General features: G+C 37.1%; 4 protein-coding genes across 8 annotated transcripts; 1 reads left to right on the top strand and 3 right to left on the bottom strand.

Moving 5' to 3' along the window:
- Positions 1-1,578: 1,578 nt before the first annotated feature.
- Positions 1,579-5,287, bottom strand: LOC123908430. 2 transcript variants are annotated; one of them, XM_045959061.1, is made up of 2 exons: positions 5,137-5,287; positions 1,579-2,549 (listed from the first exon to the last, which is right to left on the bottom strand). In XM_045959061.1, exon 2 carries the CDS (start codon positions 2,542-2,544, stop codon positions 1,579-1,581), a length of 966 nt encoding a protein of 321 aa, XP_045815017.1. In that variant the 5' UTR covers positions 2,545-2,549; positions 5,137-5,287. The 2 variants fall into 2 exon arrangements, with proteins under 2 accessions (XP_045815017.1, XP_045815016.1); XM_045959060.1 differs by lacking the exon at positions 5,137-5,287 and adding an exon at positions 4,211-4,597.
- Positions 5,288-5,293: 6 nt separating this feature from the next.
- Positions 5,294-6,577, bottom strand: LOC123908431. The gene has a single exon (XM_045959062.1). The coding sequence runs from the start codon at positions 6,563-6,565 to the stop codon at positions 6,017-6,019; it is 549 nt and encodes a 182-aa protein (XP_045815018.1). The 5' UTR covers positions 6,566-6,577; the 3' UTR covers positions 5,294-6,016.
- Positions 6,578-7,685: 1,108 nt separating this feature from the next.
- Positions 7,686-12,087, bottom strand: LOC123908278 (probable carboxylesterase SOBER1-like). Its single transcript, XM_045958865.1, has 6 exons — positions 11,937-12,087; positions 10,254-10,306; positions 9,050-9,173; positions 8,792-8,913; positions 8,120-8,227; positions 7,686-8,035 (listed from the first exon to the last, which is right to left on the bottom strand). The coding sequence occupies exons 1-6, from the start codon at positions 12,085-12,087 to the stop codon at positions 7,946-7,948; spliced, it is 648 nt and encodes a 215-aa protein (XP_045814821.1). The 3' UTR covers positions 7,686-7,945.
- Positions 12,088-12,557: 470 nt separating this feature from the next.
- On the top strand, positions 12,558-18,441 carry LOC123908276 (integrator complex subunit 3). 4 transcript variants are annotated; one of them, XR_006809596.1, is made up of 4 exons: positions 12,558-14,524; positions 15,662-15,803; positions 16,139-16,380; positions 17,499-18,041. XR_006809596.1 is itself a non-coding variant. In XM_045958864.1 (2 exons), exons 1-2 carry the CDS (start codon positions 13,102-13,104, stop codon positions 15,691-15,693), a joined length of 1,455 nt encoding a protein of 484 aa, XP_045814820.1. In that variant the 5' UTR covers positions 13,014-13,101; the 3' UTR covers positions 15,694-18,441. The 4 variants fall into 4 exon arrangements, 1 of the variants encoding a protein (XP_045814820.1); XR_006809594.1 differs by having other exon boundaries at positions 15,662-16,380; positions 17,499-18,083; XR_006809595.1 differs by having other exon boundaries at positions 13,025-14,524; positions 15,662-16,449; positions 17,499-17,976.
- Positions 18,442-24,684: the final 6,243 nt, after the last annotated feature.

Here is a 24,684-nt window from a genome sequence, read left to right as displayed (position 1 = left end):
TCGAAGAACTTGACAACGTACTTTGGGCCTATCGAACAACTCCACACTCCACAACTGGAGAAACCCCCTTCCGAATGGTATACGGAACGGAGGCAGTCATCCCCGTAGAGATTGGGGAACCATCTCGTCGGACTGAGCAACCTCTAGACGAGGAGCAGAATGACGAAGCACTTCGAGAGGAGCTGGACCTCGTCGAAGAAATTCGAACGGGAGCTTCATTAAAGGAAGCCACCTTGAAACAAAAAATAGCTGCCCGGCATGACACCAAAGTCATCAAAAGAGAATTTGAGGTGGGCAGCCTCGTCCTAAGACGCAACGCAGACTCCCAGGATGGCAAACTTGCCCCAAATTGGGAAGGACCATATCGCGTCATTAGCAAAACAGAAAATGGTGCATACTATCTCGAGGACCTTCGAGGAAAGAAACTTCCTCGACCTTGGAATGCTCAAAAATTGAAACAATATTACAGCTAAGTTATTGCCACGCCAAAAAAGGCTGCTCGCACTTCATAACACAACGAGTCGAGCACCTTAAACAACGGAGGGCACCATGGCACACGTGCTCATCTAAAACCATGGCAGGAGAACTAATTCACCTAAGGGAAATAGAACTTCTGCTAGACGAGGATAACTCTTGAAACGAGCTCTTCGCACCAGTGCCACGACCTAGCACCCAGCTCGCGATGGGAAGTTCAGGTTGCGAAAAAGGGTACACTAGCGTGCCTGTATTCGCGTAACTTAGAAACAACTCTAAGTGCTTATACAGTTCCCTAAACTGTTTAAGTCAAATCAGAGGAGACTACCCTCAATAGAACATGCTCAAAGTCAAGCAGGGGAAACCTCCCCAGCAAAATAACAACGAGCACAGCATTCATACATGCAAAAAGAATAACAATTGTACAAAACAGGCATAAATAAACAGGCAAAACTTAGCACACCAACCTGCTCGAATTCCAGACGAGCACCTTAATACTGGGGAGATAAGCTCCCCAGCTCAAAGTTTAAACAACTAATTTTCATTAAATTGAGAAAAGGGGACCAACCCCCTGGCTTGAATGTTCATTAAGTTGAAAAGGGGACTAGTTCCCCGGCCCTAATTATTATTAAATTAAAAATTGGGACCAAGCTCCCCGGTTGAAATTTTTAAACAAAATTTCAAGTAAAAATTTTCTAAGTTATTTGGACGGGGAGGCTCCCCGGTTGAAATTTTTAAACAAAATTTCAAGTAAAAATTTTCTAAGTTATTTGGACGGGGAGGCTCCCCGGTTGAAATTTTAAAACAACGAAATTTCTCCAAAATTTTCTAAGTTAAAAAGACGGGGAGGCTCCCCGGTTGAAATTTTAAACAACGAAATTTTGTAAAATTTTCTAAGTTAAAAAAGGAGGCAACATACATGCGAGCAGATATGGACGAGCAGTTATAAACAAGCATAGATAAATAAAACGGGCACCTGCCCGGAATTGTCATAAATATCAAACGGGGACAAAAGCCCACTTGTTCCAAAATTACAAACCATGGCTCAAAGGCCCCAAAAATCAAAGAGACAAAAATAAATTACATTAGAAAGGCCGGGGACATCTACTCCTCGCACCTATCTTCCTGCTCAGTCACATCATCCTGCTCGTCTTCATGACCCTCCTCGAACACCCCCTCAGCATCTTCCCCCTCTTCATCAGAGTCGGCCAGGCCAGCCGGGATAACAATTTGGCCATCCTTGACCTGCCCGTTCACATGCATTCCCCGGGTCACCAGCTCCACGTCAGGATTGAGGCACTTGATTTGCTGCACGGCATTCTCAAAGGCGTACTCAGTGCCCTCTACAAAATCATGAGACAGCTGAGCAATCACCTTGACCAAGTCTGCTCGGGTGGTCAACCCCTCGGCAGCCTTGTGCTCGTTCTCGCCCGGCGCCATGGCAGCATTAAGCCTTTCAATTTCAGCCCGAGCAGCATCCAAATCCTCTCCCCTTTTACGGTGCTCGTCCAGCTGGTCACCCCAATGTTTTTGCTTCTCCCGGAGATCTTCCACAACAATTTTGAGTTGGTTGATCCGACTTTTGGACCGCTCGTGCCGGGCCTCGGCAGTGTTCAGCTGCTCGACTAAAGACTCCCGCTCGTCACCGAGGACAAGGGAGCTCGAGACCATCCGCACCATAGCAGCCATGTCTCGAGCATGCTGCTCCCTACGGGCCTCTGGTTCCTGGTTAAGAATGGCAGCCCTTTCAGTTTCAAAGACCTCCGGGGGATACTTCTCAAAAAATCTGTCCACGGTAAAGCACCGAGGAACCGGAAACTTGCTGCATCCTCCCATGCCCGCATCCTGAACCGGGGGATCTTCTTCTCTTGTCCTCTTCGCTGGAGGAGGCCGGGGAGCTGAGGTAGGGGTGCCCGTACCAACACCCGAGGACCCAATAACCTGCACGGAAGGGGTCCCCGGCCTCACTTCCTGGGAAGCTCTAGCAACAACCTTCTTCTTTCCCCGAGCAGCCTTGCTCGCCCTTTCATCTTGCTTGGCCTTCAACATGCGCTCAGCAATGCTCTCCATTTCGTCTGCAAATAAACAACGAGCAGGTTAATAAAAACGAAGAATGCATACAAAAGCAAAAAATTTTTCTAAGTTAAAAATAGAAAAGAAGCAATACCCAAGCACAGCCTAACCTCCCCGGCATTCTTACACTTAAGGAGGGTTCTAGTATTTATAAAGCGGGGAGACACCTTCGCCTTCCCATGCTCGTCTCTTATTATGACTCCCCTACGAGTCGTCCAGATGCCCGGAGTAAAACCGGCCACAAACGCCTTTAAATCCTCAAAAGCAGCCATCTCCTCGGGAGACAAATCCGCGTCCCCGGAAGTATACTCCTTTGGTTCCTTTTGAAAATGGTCATACGACCAACTTAATGGGAACTTAGGGACTGCTCGGAGTATAGGTTGCCCGTTGTCATCCTTCCGAGCAACACCCTGCTCGTCCCTATCTTCTGCCCATTCTAACAAACTCTCCCGGGCAGATTCCGATTCCGGACGGACCACAAAGTACCTCCCTTTGAAGTCTTTGATGGAGTCCACGAACATCTTGAAAAGTTTAACATCCTCGTGATGCTTTAGAGAAACCCAATTCTGGCGAGGTTCTTGCCCGGCATCCCTCGTCGGCTTACGTTGGATTTTAAATACTCTGAAGAAAAGGGGAAGAGTGGGACGAACATCCCTATACGAGCAGAGGTGCTCGAACCCCATGATGAACGACCAAGAATTTGGATGCAGCTGCGACGGAGCCACCTGCAACGCTTTAAGCACGCTGGCCGCAAAGGGGCTGAACGGCAACCTGAGCCCCATCTCTTTAAAAACAAACTCGTACATTGCGAAGTCAAGTCCACCAAAGGACGAGCACACCCGTTCATCCTCCCCGGGTATACGGGTCGACCAATTTTGGTGCCCGTCCCCCCTCTCCTGCTCGACAGTCAGGAACACTCTTGGGTCCCGGGAGTTGAGCGTCGAGGCTATTCCCCGGGGCTCAGGAGCAACCCAATCCAATGCAGGATCGGTTATACAGTCAACCAGAGCATGCTTCTCCACAACATGCGTCTCCACGACCTCCTCGGCTTCTGACATTTTTACAACCTGAAATGCAGCAAAAACAAAGTGAATTCGACGAACAAATCCACCCTTTCACTGCAATTCAAGTGAAAGGGCGCAGGATAGGACGAGGACGCTGTCCTCGACCAAAAGCCCTTTTCAAATGGCAAATCAAAAATAACCGAGGAGGGTGACTTAAATAGAGCCGGGGAGATAAGCTCCCCGGCCCGAGATTCAAACAATTAATTCCTAAGGGAAAGACGAGGAGATAACCTCCCCGGTACGAGATTCAAACAACGAATTTCATGGAGAAATTTTCTAAGTTAAAAAGGGAGGAAATATCCTCCCCGGCCACAAAATCAATTGACTAAAGTTTCAAACGGGGAGATAGACTCCCCGGTACTAGCAAACAAACTGTCTAAAAATTGAGACGAGGAGATAGGCTCCCCGTCACTAGTCATCTAACTTAAAGTTTCAAAGGAGACTAACTCCCCGGCTCTAAATTTAAATGGTGCCCGGCTCTAAATACATATAGTGCCCGGCACATTCATACATTCATACATTCTTCATGTAAAAAACGCCCAAAACTGGGCAAGAACAGCAAAAGATGGATCTAAAGCAGTGAAATTTAGAAAAATTACCTTGAATATGAGGGAAATCTGAAGAATGACGTGACTAGGACGTTTGAACTTCAGAGAAAACTTTCAGGAATCACAAGTGAAGAGAGAGAGTGAAAAGTGAGAATGAAATTCACTCTCCCATATTTATAGAACAAGCCAGGAAAATGAAGAGACACCTTGATCCAAGGGTCATTACACCCCCTCGTAAAAATCAAAGCAGTAAATGCACCCTTTCACATCCCCAACAAAAAGCTGCTCGAATCACACCCGAGCAAACCTTCAAGAAAAAGCTGCACTTCACAAGAAAGACCTCCTCGGTGCTAACTTCTTCATCAGAATAGCGAGCAACATATGCTCCTCAATGATACCTCCTCGTCTCAACAACGAGCAACTATTTGCCCTTGTATAAATATCTCCTCGTAGGAGATACGAGCAACACACACCTCCTCGTAACCATGATTACGAGCAAGATACCAACCTCCTCGAAAAATCAATTCGAGCAAACACTTGCTACGAGCAAGGTCTAGATGAGCAACTTCCTCATCTACTCTGTTCAAGAGAGGTTGCAAGGAGATTTTCTTCTACATTTGGGCACACATCTAAAGTCATCACTCCTATGACTAGGAGCAACGACTTGGGGGGCTCCTGTTCTGGACTGGACTAATGCTAGTCCACCTAGACCCTCTCAAGTCCACGTGGCTTGTCCAATCACCTCCATGTCAGCATGACACAACCTCTCAACCAAGATAGGGTAAAATTGCTATCCACACCCACTATCTAAGGGTAATATCTTGGCAGTCCCTCTTAATGGGCCTTGGCTAGTCCAGCCCACTAAGAGGACCTTTGGCCCAGAGCTGGGGGCTATAAATACTCTCCCATATGGGAGAGCAAGGTAGACACTATTCATTACTACAATCTCTATCTCTCTCTAACTTCTCTCTAAGTACCTCTTGCTCTCTTACTGACTTAAGCATCGGAGCACCTGCAGGTACAACCCCCCCCTCCGTGGACCATCTGCTCGGACCTGCTGCCCTATCATCTGCTCAACGGACTTCCAGCTGGCCTTCCACCTGTTCTGATCAACAGTTAAGATCATAATTGTTATCTTTTCAAGTTTCACAAATTGTGTTGGAGTGGATTAGTCTTTGTTGGGCTCTTATTTATATTGCACACAAGTTAGAAATTTACTTTTGTCACCAACCAGTTAGTCGCGCGCCCTACGTCTTTCCCATTTTATCATTAGTAAATTTGTAGGCGTGTGAGAAATGAAGTAGGATGACAAAAGTAAATGTCCACAAGTTATATCAAACTAACAAGTGTCATATCGTAATTATAATTGCATTTGGCCCATATAAATTGAAAGTAGTCTTTTCAATATAATTTTTTTTTTACTTCCTTAACCACACCACTTAGCATGACCCATACTTAAATTAAATTATAAAGAACTCCCCATTTTGAAGAAAATCTAACACTATATCCAAATCAAAGATTGGGGAACTAGTCAAACATGGAACTAGTCATAAATATTCACAAGCATACCGTGACTGACTTAGAGCATGGAGATAAGAGATTGAAAATTCGAAAATAGTGGACCCAATTGTTACTTCCAAAATTGCAAGAAAAATGAATTGGAATTTGTCTTCTTTTTAGGGGGCATCCCGACAAAAGGTCTATGCCATTGCCAATGCTGCAAAATCTCGACTTCTAACAATTTCCTGCAAAAAGGTCTATGCCATAGTGTGAACTGATTCAATTTCCTTTTGTACACATTACTGTGAACTCATTCATTCATGTAGAAACAGGAAACAAAAATTATACTCGTCAAAATCAACAAAATAACTGAATAATAAAAAATGACCAAATCCTTTCACCAATGAAACTTACAAGCTTTCTTAGTGACCCTACTTTCTCTTCATTTTCAACTTCAACTGAATCAATATTACTACTACTATTACTCTCCGCAACCGATTCCAACTCAGAACGATTTGAATCGGATGATCTTCTTCTGTTGTGGGAGCCTTTTTTGTTTTTCTTCTTCCTTTTATTTGCAGTTTGAGAGAGAAAATCTTCAAAATCATCAATGATTTTGTGAATGAGTTTATGATTAGGCGAAGAGTTCCAACGAATCCAATAACTCATGTAGCAATGGAAGCAACTACAATGAAAGAGAGGTTGATGGTCACCATCGACGATATCCTTGATTTTTCGGCGAGAGTTTCCATTGAAAGATGAAGAAGAGCATGAAATAAGGTAAGCTAAGATTTCTTTGTCCGCCGGTGAGAGAGCGACGGTGAGAATGAGGATTGTTGCTGGAAGGAAGGATAGTTGGTCCGATGATGGATGAACCGTTCCTTTTCGCCGGTAAAGTTTTTTCATTTTTCTTTTCTTTTGTTTCATATCCCGGTTACGGTTTTGTTAACGTGGGAAGCACGCTAAGCTTGTAATTAATTACTCAATATTTTATTTGATTTTGTTGAGATTTTTTATAAAATTAAAATTACGTATATTGTAGTAATATTTTTATTTGATTTGTGTTGAGATTTTTGTGAAATCAAAATTATATTGTATAATTTTTTATTTTGAGAAATTCTACTCAAATTTTATTTGATTTGTGTCAAGATTCTTATGAAATAAAATTTATATTGTAGTAATATTTTTATTTTGAGAAATTCTACTCGATATTTTATTTGATTTGTGTTAAAAATTATACTAATTATTTTGAGAAATTCTAATAATTTTTCTTTGAAAAAAATTATATTTAATTTTTTTTATAATAATTATTATATTTAATTTTAATGAGCTTTATTTACCAAGTTATATTTTATTAATACGATACCTAAGATTAGATTCTCCTACTGATTATCATAAAAAATAAATTAACTTTCTCATAATAATGTTAAAAAAATTAATGTCTACAAGTCCTAACACGTCTCGACTTTGACAGGAAAAATTTGAGTTGATTGAGTTTGTGTTCAGGTTTAATTAACAACAAAACTTTGTTTTGTTTTATGTACTGTTTGTGTTATTTTATTTTTGGACGCTATGTTGCTCACCATTCACCAATAATAAACATGAGACATAATTTATCAGTGAAATTCAAATTTAAAATAGTACTATTTGCAATTATTTGATATACACAATCCATGTTGAATTGTGTTTAGAGAACACTAAAAACAGCACATAAGGAAAATGTACAAAGTTTTTCACTATAATTAATTGACATGAATTGGGTAACTACTATTGAAGGAAGAGACCATTTGGCATGGCCACGGTATTTAGTGAGCAAACATTATATTCTTCTTTCTCTGTGGGGTTGCTACTAGAACTCAAAAGAGAAATTGGTACCAGGGATCACATTATTGCTGCCATTTTTACCACATGGCATCACATTTTTTTTGGTGAATTTGAGTGAGTTGTTCACCCCAACCTACCTTAAAGTAAGAAAAGTTCCAACTGCTTATATTTATGCTAAATTGCAGCTCAAAAGTATCGACCCTCAATCATAAGTGACCTTGTGATCATGATTACTTAATGCTTTTGAGAGAAATCTCTAGGGTATAGTAAACCAAGGCAGACAAAGAGCTCAATTATACTAGTGCTTTTGAGAGAAAAGAAAAACTAGGTATATTCCACAATGATATGAAATGAGTAAATAAGATCAAGACTTTCGATCCTGTTAAATATTGACAACAACAAAGTGAAAATAGATAAAGTGATACGGAGCTGCAATGTAAGAGATATAGGCTTAAATAACCATTAGGAAGAACTCTGTAGGCGTGCCTTGATCCAAGACTCGAGATACCGCAGCTCCTCGTTGTTTATTGAGTGGGCAAGACCAGGATAAGCCTAATAATATCAAATGTCAATATTGATATGGACAGAAAGGATCATAAGATAGATAACCAAATTATAGATAACTTAGAATTTCACCTTGAACTCACAACCAACACCAATTTTTTGAAGGAACGGTGGGGCTGCTTGTCCTGCTTCGAACAATACTGTTTTGTCAACCAGTCCATGGGACCATAGTATGGGTGTCTGTATAATATTGTGCACATACTAGGTCAACAAAAAATGTAGATGGTAACAGCAAACCACAAAATTCAATAAGTAAAATATTATCATAACAGCTATATAAACTATAGTGTCTTAACAAATTGAAAATGTACTTCATCAAATGATACCAAGTTTTTCTAGTGCAAGACTCACGGAAAGTGATTCTAAATTGAAAATATTACTGACATGAACAATTAAAACCAAGAAGTATCATCGTTCCAACTTCCAAGGACAACTGTAGACCAACAACAATAGGCCCTGATGAAAGAAAACTAGTTGAGCTGGAATGTATGCTTTATTACTATGGACGAAAATAGAAATCAAAGCGTTATTTATTTTCTGTATTTAAAGGCACACATGTATGGTTTTCTCTATTGGGTCGGTATAATTTTGTTGGGACATATAGCAAATAAATATCTTATTCAAAGAACAACGATAAGGCCAATTACGAGAAAATGGATTACGAGAAAGCTTGACAACTAAAGGAAAAATGAGAAGGAAATTGAGATAGCACATAATATAATTTTATTCCTTAAGACAAAGTACCTGCTTAGCTTCAGGTGTAATTTGTTCTGTAATAGACGAATTAAATGGAACCCAACCACTAAAGACAGCACCTCCACCTAAAGTTTTAGGGTACAGCAGAACACTGGCCAAGGTCAAGGCACCTTCAAAACAAAGTCACCATTTATCAGCAAATGTTTTACATATCTGTTTTTCAATTAAGAACTAGTGGGAAGGACCAGAAATTAGCGCACACATGCACAGGAACATTTATATAGACGCAGAATATAAAAGAGATACCTCCTTGACTGAATCCACAGACAAATACATTGTTAGGGTTTGTGCCAGCAGCTATCTCCTTATCTATTGTAGCATGAACATTTTGAACAGCTTTAAGCAAACTACTCTCGTCGTTTGGAGAGTCCTGAAAAATATAAGCAGAACGCTTTACAACATCAATTGATAAGATCAACATCATCATCCTGAAGAGGATAAAAGTAATTGCTCAACAGGTACATCGAGCTTTAAAGTAAAAAATTGAACTACAAAATGGCGAGAAAAAGGCTTTTAAGCTTGTTATATGGCATTTACAAGATATGGCAACATATGATTCTTGCAAGTAAATTTATCAGCGAAAATTGATCATGCCAATAAAATAAGCACCAAAGTTGTAGTCTTGGGGGTGGACCATCCATAAGAGAACGATGCACTTACATTGCACATGAATTGGCAATTAAGTCCGGAAAATTAAGATAAAATAATAGGACTATAATATTTAATCAGGTTTAAAAGTTGTAAGCATAACTCTGATCAATTTTGGAAAACTCTGAGACATCGATATTAAAATTCTAAAAAGTATATAGGACAAAGGCGGCACTTTCACGATTGACCAAAGTTGAGTCACCAACTCAAGAAGATTCTCATCGGACTAAGTAATATTTCACTGAAGGAGGATTAAAAGAATCATAAGAATCTGCTATTGTCAGTACAGTGTGGCATTAGTAAACAAACCATTATTGAGGCTTTCACAAAAAAAAAACTATGCAGATATAATTATTCTTAATAACAGTTACATAGGTGTTACCGCGTTAGCACTGCCATGTGGGTAATTATATCTGCCATGATAAAAACACAAAGGGGGATGCTTTAAACAGAATCATTCCCATCGTCAAGTGGACATTCGAACATGTCCATGACCACAATAAAAGCATGGGATGTTGCTTTTAAAAGAATCACACCTACTGTCAAGTGGACATTTGAATCCCACTAGTTTCCTTTTGTAACTCAAAAATTAAACAATACAATTCAACTGAACTTGATATACATCAATTTAAATTCTGATTACATACTCCAACCGTACTAATACTGAAAATAAGGTTCGCTATAGTTTGCTGTGTTGTTTGTAATATTCACTTCAAGATTGACCGCACAATATTAATAGAGAGAGAACACAATTTTACAAGAAATTATCAACAGTCAACAGAGAAAAGCAAGCTAGACTTACAGCAGTAATAGGAATCTCTTGAATGTCAAACCATGAAGGCATTACAGAACCATCTACAAAGAATAAACAAAATAAATATAATATACCGTCTTTCAAAGTTGGAAAGCTGATTGCAAGCCTATGATGTTGCTCAGCAGTGCCATTTCAAGTGATTAAACATGTCATTTATAATTTATAATTTGATTAGAAATACAATTAATGATACCAAGCAGGAAATTCAAGCCTAGACATTGGTGGATTAGGAGGAGAGATCATATATTAATAGGAAACAATTTTAGCATAAATAAAGTCAACGACTACCAAGGACCATCACTCAGAATCAGAAATTGTTCTAACGATGCCTAATTAATTCAATCAACTTGTGTACACTAAGGATGGGTCTGGTGGAGCTGGTTGTGAGGAAAGAGCAAAAATATATAATGCTGTCAAATTAGGTAAACATTTGGAGATCTATTGTGATTGTGACTCGAATTGTAAGTAATCATATCATATAATCTCAATTCATATGACACGGAAGGAGTAAGGTCATGTTTGGATAAACAACTTAATTAAGTGTTATAGCATAAGCACTTATCATATCAATGCTTATGCTTAAGTTATATCTGTAAGCAAAGATAAAATAAAGTCAAACTATTTTCATATAAACTTTTTTTTTGTTGAAGCTAAATTAGCCCACTCAAATTGGCACCTGAGAGTAGGGATGGCAATTTGACCCATACCCAGAGGGTACCCGCAAAAATTACCCATAACGGGTAGGGTAAAAACCCGCATTTTGGGTACGGGCACGGGTATGGGTAATTACCCGCAAAAATGAACGGGTATGGGTGCGGGTACGGGTACCTTAGTACCCACCCCGCCCCATACCCGCATAATATATATTTATTTATTTTATTTATATTATTATATTATAATATATGTAAATCAATTTAAAACAATACAATTCTACTAAACTATTACATATTTTTAATAAAAATATTTATTTATAAAATAATATAAAAATAATGTGAATATTTAACATAAATATGAACTTTAACATAAGGTTAATAATAATTTTGTTTATAATTTTCATTAGTCAATATTAAAATCTTTGAAATTTTTTTAATTCTATTAAAATTATATGATATTTTATAATTGATCAATTTATTTTTAGTAAAAATGCGGGTAACGGGTACGGGTATGGGTACCTAGGTACCCATAGGGTATGGGGACGGGGACAAAAGTTGTTACCCACGCGGGTATGGGGATGGGTACGGGTATTTTTTCAATCCGCGGGTATGGGGATGGGTACTATAGTACCCTACCCATACCCTACCCATTGCCATCCCTACCTGAGAGAATCGAACCTGAGACCTTAAGGAGGAGCACACTACCAGGTCCCAAGCCAATACCACCATACCTTAAACTGTTTTGATAAGCTATCCTGATAAGCTTACGGAAATAAGCTGGAAACAGCTTAAAGACATGTCATAAGCTTTATCCATAATCTCTACCAAGCAGTCTTAAATGTGCTGCTTATGCCAGTAAATAATAATTTAAAATAAGCCAATCCAAAAATAGCTTAAATGATTTTCCCAAAAGGGAGGCATACATAACAGTGAGTTGAGTAATTGACAAGTGGCTGATCTAAGAACAATAAGTGAAATGAAAGTAAACAAGCATGAAAATGATATGATTCATACATACAGTTGCAAGTGACTGGAGCGTGTGGGGCAGAAGGGAAAGACCATTTGGTGTTTCTGAATTCAGGAGAAGTGAATAAGTTCTTGATAGGTTCATTAGCAGGACCAGAATCACCAAGACCGTGAAGCCATAGAATAAAACTTCGACCTGCCATTCGTTTTTCTGTTACTACTACTACAGTAGTATCTCCAGAAGAAGAATTATTACTATTATTGTTATGAAAAGTGGTTTTGGGGAACACAAGTAGAAATACAAAAGCACTACTTAATGTGATTATCAACAATACAATTGGCTTTATCACGTTTGTAATATCCCGAGCCGTTGTGGAATTCCAAACACGTCACTGAAACAAAGGAAAACGAAAATGCTTATGGATTATTAGTAATTCTAAAGACGAAGAATATGGATCTGAAAAGAGAAGGAGTTGTCAGAAATCTTACGGCGGTGACCTGACGGAATATGAACAGTTAGATCTTATGGCCGGAAAATTAGAATATGCGACTGAGGTTTTTGTTCCGTTACGGAAATAAAGAACGAAAACATCTCAACCTTGGATTAATCTAACGGTTCAGATACCAGCACTTTCCAATATGTATGACGGTAAGTACAGTAGAGTGTAGAACCAAAAATAAGTAAAATGTCAAATACCCCCGAAATTTCAAAATTCGTCAAACAGTCCCATGAAATTTGAAAATAAGTAAATATCCCATGAAATTATAAAACATCAATCAAATTTCCTATGTTTCGTTTGTTCCGTCTATTCTGAGTCTTTAAAAACACATTATTTGAACGTTCAACTTCCTTGTAACTAGGTGAATAATGAACTAAAACAACAAAACTATCATCACCAGAATCACTCTCATCATCATTATCAATTCTTGTCATCAGATTCAGACAAGAAACATCAATCACCAACATCATACTCTTTATCAATTTTTATCTCATCCATCTTTTCCTCATCAAAATAGATGAAAAATATAATTTGACTGACATTTTATAATTTTAAGAAATATTTATCTATTTCAAAAATTTCAAGGAGGAATTTTAAAATTTCATAGGTATTTGAAATTTTATTCAAGCAAGAATCGATTATAACGATAATCGCTTCTCTCCCATAACTCTCTCTCTCTCTCTCTAGTTTTTTTTTTTTTTTTTTCACCTTGGCTCCATGGTTCCGAAGCTCACACTAGCGGCACCTCATGAAGCCGAAAACCAAATCGAACTATCTCTGAAACAATCCTTTGAGTCTCTAGAACCTTCTTTGAAACCACCCTTCTCTTTAACCATTCCAAAACCCGATGAATACACTCAACTGAATCATGCAATCCTTCACGCCATTCTCACCCAACCCCAATTCGCCAAAACCCACATTAAGCACTTACACGCCGTTGTAACTGACGGTTATGCCACCTTCGTCAATTTGCTCCTCAAAATCATCCACCACCTCTACCCGAAGCTCCTTGGTTCGGTGAAAAACCAGTTGCTTTGGGTCACCAATGAAATGGTTCGTGTCTCGGGGATTGGTTATGATGCTCTATTGATTTCCCTTATGAGGCATATCGTTGGTGGTGATTTCAGTGATGATAATTTGTGGCTTTGTACTAAATTGGTGACCCTTTTGTTGGATAAATGGGATTCTTTGTTGGAAGAAGCATCCCATGTTTTGTGCAGTGGTTTGTATGTGTTTCTTCGTGTTTTGGCTGATCATTGTAGGCTTAACGGTGAAAAGTTTGAGTCTTTGAAACATTTGGAGGTTAATTTTTGTGTGAAGATAGTGAGGGAAGAGTTTCACTTGTGCTTGAAAATTGGGAGGGATTTTATTCGGTTGTTGCAGGATTTAGTTCATGTTCCGGAGTTTAAGTCTATATGGAAAGATCTAATGTTGAATCCAACTAGGTTTAATACTTTAGGGTTTAGTAGTGTTTCTCAGATTTATTGTACTAGGACTTCGAGTAGGTATGCTTTGCTTAGGATCACTCCTGAAATGGAGACTCAATTGCGGTTTTTGCTTACTCATGTGAAATTCGGGCATCAAAAGAGGCATTTAATGTGGTTTGCTAGGAAGTTTCTAAGTGAGCTTGATAAAGAGACTGTTATAGTTGACATAGTTAGGTTTATATGTTGTGCACACCATCCCCCAAATGAGATTATTCAGTCGGACGTGATTCCTAGATGGGCTGTTATTGGTTGGCTTTTGACAACTTTTAGGAGGAAGAATTATATCGAGGCTAATGCGAAACTAGCTTTGTTTTATGACTGGCTCTTTTTTGATGAAAGGATGGACAATATCATGAATATAGAGCCTGCTATTTTGTTGATGGTGCATTCTATTCCCCAATATGTGGAAATGACCAACACTCTTCTTGAGTTTTTGTTACTTCTTTTGGACAACTATGATATGGAACATAAGGATATCATTGTTAAAGGTGTTTCATCGGCTTTTCGATTGCTTGAAAGCAAAGGCGTGATTCAGTCGCTTGATGTTTTGACTTCTTGTCCTACATTGTCCCCTTCTCTAAAAGAGAGATTGAGTAAGCTATTATTATCATGTGGAATTGGAAAGCTTGGAAGTTCTAAAGAATCTCTACCAGGTATGTTCTAGTCCACCATGGTTGCCATCAAGTTTCTCTACTTTGTCTTTAATCTAAATCTACATTAAGGTAGCTAAGAATATTATAGGAGTACGTGGCAAGCAGTGCATACATATTAATCTCATTTTTTCCATTAGAGAATGTATCTAGCAATCTATTTTGACTGCATTTCCCTTGCTCTTTTGTTTAGAAATGACTGTTCAGTTGGGAGTTTGCAAATGAAATAACTAGATGCGTGTGATAATCAGTTTCATGTGCGGTGTGGTGTGGCAGTCTAGTGCAATGATATTATATACCAAATAGCAGCTAAATAATTCATTATAATTTTACGATACTATTGTCAACAGTATTCTTGTTCAAGATTTGTCTTCGTCTTCGACCTTTGATTGAGATTATTATTCTGCATCATAATTCCTGAAAATAGATTTCACTTTGTTTCATCTTCTACTGGTTTGAATCCTGAAACGCTGCCACATTAACTTCCGCCCTCTTCTCTTACTCTGGTACAGTCGCTGGTTTGAATGTTCTCTAAATTTTGTTAGTCTTTGGATTTTCCAAGTTTCTTAGGTGCAAGAAGAGTAACTTGGATATAACCAACATTGTAAAGCTACTTTTTACAATTTTCTTTTACCTGTTTTTAATTCAAGTAGCATGAGTTTTTATCTTTTTAAATATCACTTGACTTCTTTAGCATCATTAACATGAAATTTTAGGCAAATTGATTGACACAGTTGTCAGTATAAGAGACTTAGTTGAAGTTGACCTTCAAACACCATTCTTTTTAACTTAGAAGTATTGTCCATTTTATATACAGGATATGTAAAATGTGATAAATGATATAGATAGGCATGCAAGCTCTATATTCAATCAAACGTTATTTAGAAATCATTTTCTCTGGTATATTCCCAATATTGTATGGATATTCTGTATTGAAAGAGCTTTTAATTCTGCACGAGTAATAATTTAGTTAAAAATGAGCAGTAATAGATCTGACGATGCTTTTTAAAGCTTCTACCGAACTGCATCACCAATTTCTTTTTGTTCTGTATTTTGATGATATATATATATATATATATATATATGCGTTACATTTTATTCTTCCTTGTTTGATTGATTTATTCTTTTTGTTGTGTTCAGTACCGATTCAGCCAGGGCAACAAATGGTGTAATTTCTGTGAAGTTTATATATCAAACCATACTTGCATCACTGGTTTTAAATAACTCGTGAGCTTAGCCGATGCTACAAGAACAATGTCAAGAAGAGGTGATAGTACCAGCTGTAAGTGTGTTCAAGAACCAATTGTGTTTTTGTAGATGAAGTGCTCCATGTCTAGTGAGTACTAGTAATAGCTAAACCGAACTATACCTTATTGATGGCCAGGACAATTTTCTAAAATGAATTATTGAAAAATCTTATAATTTTATTATATCGAAAGATTATAGACTTAGTGTATTTGATGAGGCCAAAGCACATATGTTTATCATTCTATGATTTCCTAGTCTTCGAAATTCTTTAACCATGGCTCTTTGTAAAACCATAAAGAAGAAATGAGTGAGAAAAAAGAAAGCATTGAATATGGGAGAAATCATTTTCAGTATCATAATGATTCTCAGGATGGGCAATATCATGAACATAGAGCCTGCTATTTTGTTGATGGTGTATTCTATTCCCCAAATACGTGGAAGTGACCAACACTCTTCTTGAGTTTTTGTTACTTCTTTTAGAAAACTATGATATGGAACATAAAGGATATCATTGTTAAAGGTGTTTCACCGGCTTTTCGATTGCTTGAAAGCAAATGCATGATTCAGTCAAGGATTGAGGAAGCTTGGAAGTTCTAAAGGATTTCTGCCAAGTATGTTCTATTCTACCATGGTTTCCTTCAAGTTTCTCAACTTTGTCTTTATTCTAAATCTAATTTAAGGTAGCTATGAATATTATAGGAGTATGTAGCAAGCAGTGCACGCATATTAAGTCCCCTTTCTTATAAATTCAATTGCAAATTATGATATTATAGGAGTATATATTTTTTCCATTAGAAAATGTATGTAGCAATCTTTTGTCTGTATTTCTATTGCTCTTTGTTAAGAAATGGCTGTTCAGTTGGGAATAGAGAGTTCGCAAATGAAATAACTAGATGCATTTTTTAAGTGTGATAATCAGTTTCATGTGCAGTGTGGACGTCTAGTGCATTGATATTAGTATTAGAGACCAAATAGCAGCTACAGCTAGCTAATCCGTTACTATATGAGTTTAAAAATTGCGGTACTATTGTCAACAGTATCTCCGTGCAAGATTTCTCTTTGACCTATGATCCAGATTAATATTTCGCATCATAATCTCTGAAAATAGATTTCAGTTTTGTTTCATATTCTACTGATTTGAATCCAGAAATGTTGCCATATCACCCTCCTCCCTCTTGTCTTGATGTGACACATTTCACTGGTTTGAATGTTCTCTAACTTTTTTCTAGTCTTTGGATTTTAAATTTTTTAATTAATGTTGCAAGAAGAGTAATTTGGATATAACTAACAGTGTGAAGCTACTTTTCACAAATTTTTTTTACCTGTTTTTAACTCAAGTATCATGAGATTTATCTTTTTGAATATCACTTGACTTCTTGAGCATCATTAGCATGAAGCTTTACGCAAATTGGTTGATGCAGTTATCACTATAAGAAGCTTAGTCAGTTAGTTGAGGTTGACTTTCAAACACCATTATATATTCAATCAATGGTTATCTAGAAACCATTTTCCCATGTGTAAACCATATGTGTATGGATAATTTGTCTTGAAAGAGCTTTTACTTGTGCGTGATTAATTAATTTAGTTAAAAATGAGCAATAATAGATCTGATCTGATGATGCCTTTTAAACTTTTACTGAACTGTATCATCGGTTTCTTTTTGTTTTGCATTTTGAAGAGTTGGATTTTGTTCTTTATTTGATTGATTTACCCTTTTTGTTGTTTTCAGTACTGAGTCAGCCAGGGCTGCAAATGGTGTAATTTCTGCAAAAACTATGTATCAAGAAACACTTACAAAAGGAATGTTACCAAATGGCTGGCTGCTATGAGAAAAGAGAATGCTGCTAAACAAAATACTGCTAAGGAAACAACTCTATGCTTAGGGAGTATTGTGATAGAACCAGCTGAGTAAGTATTGAAAGTAAAACTACATATTGATAGAACAGAAGGAAAACAGTCCTCACAATGTCTTCAGGAACCATGCCTAGAGAGTATTGATAAATAAACATTAGTTAGGGAACATGGCATTTGTAGCAATAGGCTTGCATGATAAGCCAAAGAATGACACAATTCTTTATCTTATGATTGTGAGAATTTTGTGATTAGATAATTATTCCAACTTTAATGTGTTTGTGTGAGAGAATATCACAAGAGCTTATGAGCTCCTATAAGCAGATTTTCATAATCTCTACTACCAAGCTTATGATTCTTGTAATATTCTAATTTTGTCTAGGCAAATAAAAAAAATAAAAAAATAAGTGATAATTATATATTACATATTACATTTATCATATTTTTGAAGCTCTTCATAAAACCTAAAATCCAAAATATGCTTTTATTTCAATTATTAATCTTTAATTTGTCCTATTGTGAAACTAATTTGTCCTATGGTCAAACATTTGACCTGCTCCTGCATTAGACACAAGCCAAGCTAGTACCACCCCAAATGGAAAATTACAGAAACACTTTAGTAAAGAAAGATAGCAGCAAGTAGCAAGTAGCAACATATCTTACACGGAAAGGGAAATGACATAAAAGCTAAACCGTAGCATAGGATACTTTGAGGCATTGACCATTCAACATAAAGGATCTTAACCTAATTTTGGAGTATAAATAGAATGAAAAATTCAGAGGCTGCTGGAGAGAAGAGAAGAGAAGAGAAAAGCAAAAAAGAAGGGAGAGACCAAAAAAACAGAGTAAAAATGTACAAAGCCAAAGGACTCCATTTTTATGAAACTAACCTCCATATTCATCGTCTCCTTCAACCACACTTTAAAATAACTATTCAAAGTTCCATTAAAAATACCTACACAAACATAGCAAAGATGAATAGGGGAGGAGAGAAACACAGTCAATGCCATGCCAAACTCAGCAAAGGGATAGAACAGAGATAGAAGAGGAAACAGAGTGGTAAACAAACTCAACACTTATCTTCCATCATTCTTTCCTTTTGTGTTGTGTGGTTTCTTTAAGGGTTATCTTTTTGTTTAATTTGAAGCTCTAGGTTAATTGATTTATGTTTCTGTTGTTAGTCTTCAGAAATTGTTTGTGATTACTTTTTATTTTATTTAATTGTGTGTTTAATTGTGATTATCTTCATGTTTTCTCTATTTTTTAGTTTAATTGTGTATCAGAAAAGTTAGGGTTCACTTGTGAATTGTGATGATTTTACTTGTTTAAGATTCACATTGTTTCTATTGTGCTAAACCTTTTTCTTTTTGTTAATTTAGTTCAGCAACTTAAAAACACAAAGTCATTTTTGTTTGTCCTGGGATGCTCTATCTATTAAGCGTGTGTTTGGTTCTGCGGCGGAGAGAATTGATTTTGGCAGAATTGATTCTGTAAAATTGATTCTGGCCAAAATTGATTTTAAGCTGAAGTGGTTTATGTTTGGATATATTCATGAAAAAAGTGAGTTGAACAAAAAATTTGAGTGTAAAAATCAATTCTAGAATCAGAAGCTACGATTTCTAGCTTCAAGTAGAATCAATTCTGGAGGCAGAATCAATTCTACTTTTGAGAAACCAAACAAGTCAGAATCAATTCTACACATCCAGAATCAATTCTGGATGCTCCAGAATTGAAACCAAACATACACTAAGAGTAATACTCAGTTATCTTGTTCAACATTTTTGTTTGTATTGAACAATATGAATATTGTGATAAGTTATGTGGTTGTGGAAACAATGCACGATGATTTAATTTTCTTATGTCCAACTTTGGATTATGAGGAAGTAGTTCTATTAGTATATTCAATTTTGAAAACCACTTTAAACCAAAAGAGTAAGAGAAATGTTATTTGAACATATTTTTTGGGACAAAAATAGAACATTGAAGTTAACTTTGTCATTTCAATAAACCATAGGTTCATTAATAAGAAACGTTACACCTAGTGTTGTATTTTTGTCTTAAAGTTGTGAATCCGAAATGCAATGAGAAACTTAGCTGAATACTGTGAACTTTTATTCAAGAGTACCTAATCTAGAAAAACAGGCTTCTACTAAGGAATTTAATATTAGGCTGTGATTGATAAAAAATAACGGATATTCGATAAGCTAACTCATAGGCTTATAGTAGATGAGTTTATGGTGAATAATTTATAAGCTAGCTTTTATCTAATAGTAAATAAGCTAGTTGATTGAATTTGTAGTGTTTGATAAAATTAGCAGTTGAATTAGTTTATAAGTATGAAATGACATAAAAAAGATATATTTAATTAATATCTATTTTTTTTCCCAAGTAAGATGACAGAGGTAAAATTGGAAGAAAAATGATAAGCTATAAGATCATAAATTACTTGAAATAGTATTTGAAAAATAAGCTATAAGCTAGGAAAATAAGCTATAAGCTCTTTGAAAAATGTTTACCATGTTAAATATGTTTGGATCTCATCCCCAAAAGATAGCTCAAAGGGTGAGGTTGTCCTCACATATTTATACTCTTCACATCCCGGGAACCTAAGCAATGTGGGACTTCAAACAATCTCCAACAACACAACAACATATTCAACACCCACCCTCACGCCTAGCGTGGTCCTGGGTCAAATGCTCACACTGCAGTCCTTAACCCGGCTCTGATACCATGTTAAACAACGGTGAACATATAGAAATAAAGAAGAAGAATAACAAAGGAGAAGAGAACACCCTTTAGGTTAGGGTTTCAATCATATGAGCAAAGCTTAATGAAACAATAGTACAATAGAGTATATAAACTAGAAATTAGAAAAGACTAAACTACCCTATATAATAATAATAATAATATAATTATTATCTAATATCTCCCCTCAAAATCACGATGCATTAACAGAGAGCATCGAGAGTTTGTCAATCAAGAAACGAAAACGTTTAATAGAATGTGTATTCGTGAACAAATCAGCAATCTGCAAGAAAGAAGAAATAAACGGCAAAGTAATGGTGCCATGCTGAAGATGGTGACGTGTGAAGTGACAATCAATCTCAATATGTTTGGTACGTTCATGGAAGACCGAGTTGTGGACAATTTGAATTGCACTCTTGTTATCACAATACATAGGAGTTGGTTGAGAAAGAGAGATACCCATATCAGAAAGTAGCCAACGCAACCAAACTATTTCAGTGGTGGTGGATGTCATAGCTCGATACTCAGCTTCTGTAGAAGAGCGGGAGACAATGTCCTGTTTTTTACTCTTCCAAGAGATGAGAGACTCTCCAAGAAAAATACAAAACCCTGTGGTAGATTTGCGGTCAATAGGATCACCAGTCCAATCAGCATCAGAGTAAGCACATAACTCCAAGGAAGAAGACGAGGGGAATAAAAGGCTTTGAAACTGAGTTCCCCGAAGATAACGCAAAATACGAAGCACGGCTGCCCAATGTACTGTAGTGGGAGAAACAACAAACTGACTAACAACATGCACTGCATAAGCAATATCAGGTCTAGTAATAGTAAGATACACCAAGCTTCCAACCAAAGTACGATATAAAGTGGGGTCTGCTAGAGGAACCCCATCAGAGGGAGCATATTTCACATTCAGCTCAAGCGGACTATCTATTGCTCGATTATCAGAGAGGCGAGCTTGTTCTAGAATGTTGGCAATGTACTTGCTTTGAGATAGAAGATAACCTTTACGAGAGTAGGCAACTTCAATCCCCAAAAAATATCGAAGAGGGCCCAAATCCTTCATCTCAAATCTTTCAGCTAACTGTAATTTTACCTCATCAATTCCATCAACATCATCACCTGTAATAATCATATCATCAACATATAAAGATAGTATGATACGTCCATGAGAAGTTGTCCTGACAAATAAAGCAGAATCATAATCACTAGAGCGAAATCCAAGAGATGAAATCACAGTTGAGAACTTTTCAAACCAAGCTCGCGGAGCTTGTTTCAAACCATATAAAGCTTTCTTCAACTTACAAACTTCCCCCTAATTATGAAAAACACCTGATGGAGGTACCATATAAACTTCTTCTTTAAGATCACCATTTAAAAAAGCATTTTTAACGTCCAATTGAGATATATGCCACTGACGAACAGACGCAACAGCAATAAGAGTGCGAATGGTAGTCATCTTGGCCACAGGAGCAAATGTTTCTTCATAATCCATACCATATTGTTGAGAGAATCCCTTAGCCACAAGACGGGCTTTGTAACGCTCAACCGACCCATCAGATTTGGTTTTAATCTTATATACCCAACGAGACCCAATAGCACGCTTTCTTGGTGGAAGAGGTACTAAGTCCCAAGTATTTGTCTTGTGCAAAGCAGCAAGTTCCTCTGCCATAGCCTTTTGCCAAAGAGGATCAAGAATAGCTTCTTTATAGGAGGACGGTTCAGACAAACTATGAAGAGAGGTTAGAAAAGAAGCAAAAGTAGCAGAATAATTTGAATAAACAAAATCAGGCAATCGAGTAGACTTACGTTCACGAAGAGGGTAACGAGGAGGTGGGGGAGGTGGTGGAGGAGGAGGAGGTGTAGGAGGGACAACAGTCATAGGAGGTTGTTGAGTAGCCATTGGGACAGAAGGGACATCTGCATCTGGAGTAGCACTAATATCATCGCTACAGTCCTCAAAATTACAGTCATGAAATATATCATTATCAATACAAAAAGGATCAATATTAGTTAGTTCAGACCTGCTAGGAGTATGAGAATCCGAGGAAAGAGAGTAATATGGAATATGCTCAAGAAACACAACATGACGAGAAACATACAATTTGTCACTTGAAGGATCATAACAGCGATAACCCTTTTGACCAGCTCCATAACCAAGAAAAACACATATTGTAGAACGAGGAGACAATTTATTACGTTCTACTTGAGGACGAAGTACAAAGCAAGTAGAACCAAAGACCTTCAAAGAAGAATAATCAGGACAAGAACCATACAATTTTTCAAAGGGAGACAAACCTGAGGTGACAGATGATGGAATTCTGTTAATGGCATGAACGGCGGTGAGAATTGCTTCGCCCCAAAATTCACGTGGAACAGAAGCAGACAACAAAAGAGAACGAGCAGTCTCAACAATATGACGATGCTTCCTTTCAGCAATGCCATTTTGTTGAGGAGTATCGGTACAAGAAGTCTGGTGAATAGTACCATCATAAGCAAGTAACTCAGAGAATTTATTAGATGTATATTCACCACCTAGATCAGAACGGAAACATTTTATAGTAGCATTATGTTGGGTTTTAACCATAGCACGGAACATATGATAAATGCTAAAAAACTCTGAACGATTTTTCATAAGATAAACCCAACAATAACGAGTATGATCATCAATAAAAGAGACATAATATTTAGATCCACCTTTAGTAAGAACCGGTGATGGACCCCAGACATCAGAATGAACCAAGTCAAAAGGTTCACTGGACACAAAAACACTTTTATTAAATGGCAAGGCAGAAAATTTAGCAAGTTTGCATCCACAACAATCAGAAATATCACTAATTTGCAACTTTCCTAAAGCTCCAGTAGAGACTAAGTATTTTAATCTAGATGCAGAAACATGACCAAGACGAGAATGCCACAAATAAAAGTTAGAAGATGATAAATTCAAACGAAAAGATGATAAATCAACATTGGAAATTGAAGTTGATGCTGCAGTATCTGGAACTCTTAACTCATCCAGAACATAAAGCCCCCTTTGTCTATGACCTGTCCCAATCAACCTCCCAGATTGTGGATCCTGCACATAACAATGAGTGGAAGAAAACATAACCGAGTAACCAGAATTACATAGTTGACTAATAGAAACAAGGCTCATGGTGAGATTAGGAATATAATAAACATCAGAAAGAGACAAATTAGATGTGGACACTGACCCTATTCCTGCTAACGACATAGGAGTGCCATCAGCAGTCATAACCGACATAGATGATGTAGGATTTAAAGACAAAAAGGACTTACGATCATACGACATATGATGTGATGCTCCAGAATCAAATATCCATATAGAAGAAGATATACCTGACAAGTTAGAGGGAGTCAAACCTTTAACATAAGAGACAGATGTGGCATGAGGCTGAGCAGCAAGAAAATTTTGGAACTTCTCAGTAAGATCAAACACTGGTGAAGTAGTCTCGTGTGAGTATATAGGACCAATACCATAACTAACAGGGAGAGGAGCAATAGAAGCAGCCATATCAAATACAAGAATTCACAATTTTTCAATCCGATGGTCTTAGAACAAAATAAAGTAGTGCTTAATTGCTAACCAACAATAAGCCTTCAAACAAATCAGCCTTCAAACTAAATCAGCCAAAGGAGTAATAACTCAAAAAACTCAAGCCGTAACATTCCCTTGTAACTTCTATCTCTATATCTGAATCCTCAAAACAGGCACTTCAGTTAGCTCTAGATAACCAAACATCTTATGTCTTAAAACCGAAATATAGTAACAAAAGTAGTGTGCAAAATTCACAATTCACCGGCTTCACTGGATTATCTCCGCCTACAAGTTCGTGTCATCAAAACGATACGATCTTCCTATGTAGTAATTCCCCTATTTGGCTGCCTTTTATTAACAGTATAACCACCAACATAACCAGGAGAAGTCTTGGCAGAAACATCTGAAGCTGCACCACCAAGTTTTCAATTCCAATTGAAACAATTAAACAAACACTTCATAGGCAAGACAAATGATATAGTGGGGTTACCAAGTTTTCACAAACAAATTGAATTGAAACAAGAAAATAAATTCTTCACCAAATTGAGTGGAATTACCAAGTCTTCACAGAAAAAAAAATCCAATTGAAACTACAAAACAAATTCTTCACAGTAATCAGTGATTTGGGATTCTCATACTATCATGCTCTATTTTTTTTTTTTTTAACACATCACTTTATGAGACAATCAACCAAGCTCTTTGATACCATGTTAAACAACGGTGAACATATAGAAATAAAGAAGAAGAATAACAAAGGAGAAGA

The sequence above is a fragment of the Trifolium pratense genome, linkage group LG2, assembly GCF_020283565.1.
Source record: "Trifolium pratense cultivar HEN17-A07 linkage group LG2, ARS_RC_1.1, whole genome shotgun sequence".
Classification (NCBI taxonomy): domain Eukaryota; kingdom Viridiplantae; phylum Streptophyta; class Magnoliopsida; order Fabales; family Fabaceae; genus Trifolium; species Trifolium pratense.
Note: the sequence above shows the minus strand (reverse complement) of the source record. Positions and strands in the feature narration are given on the sequence as shown.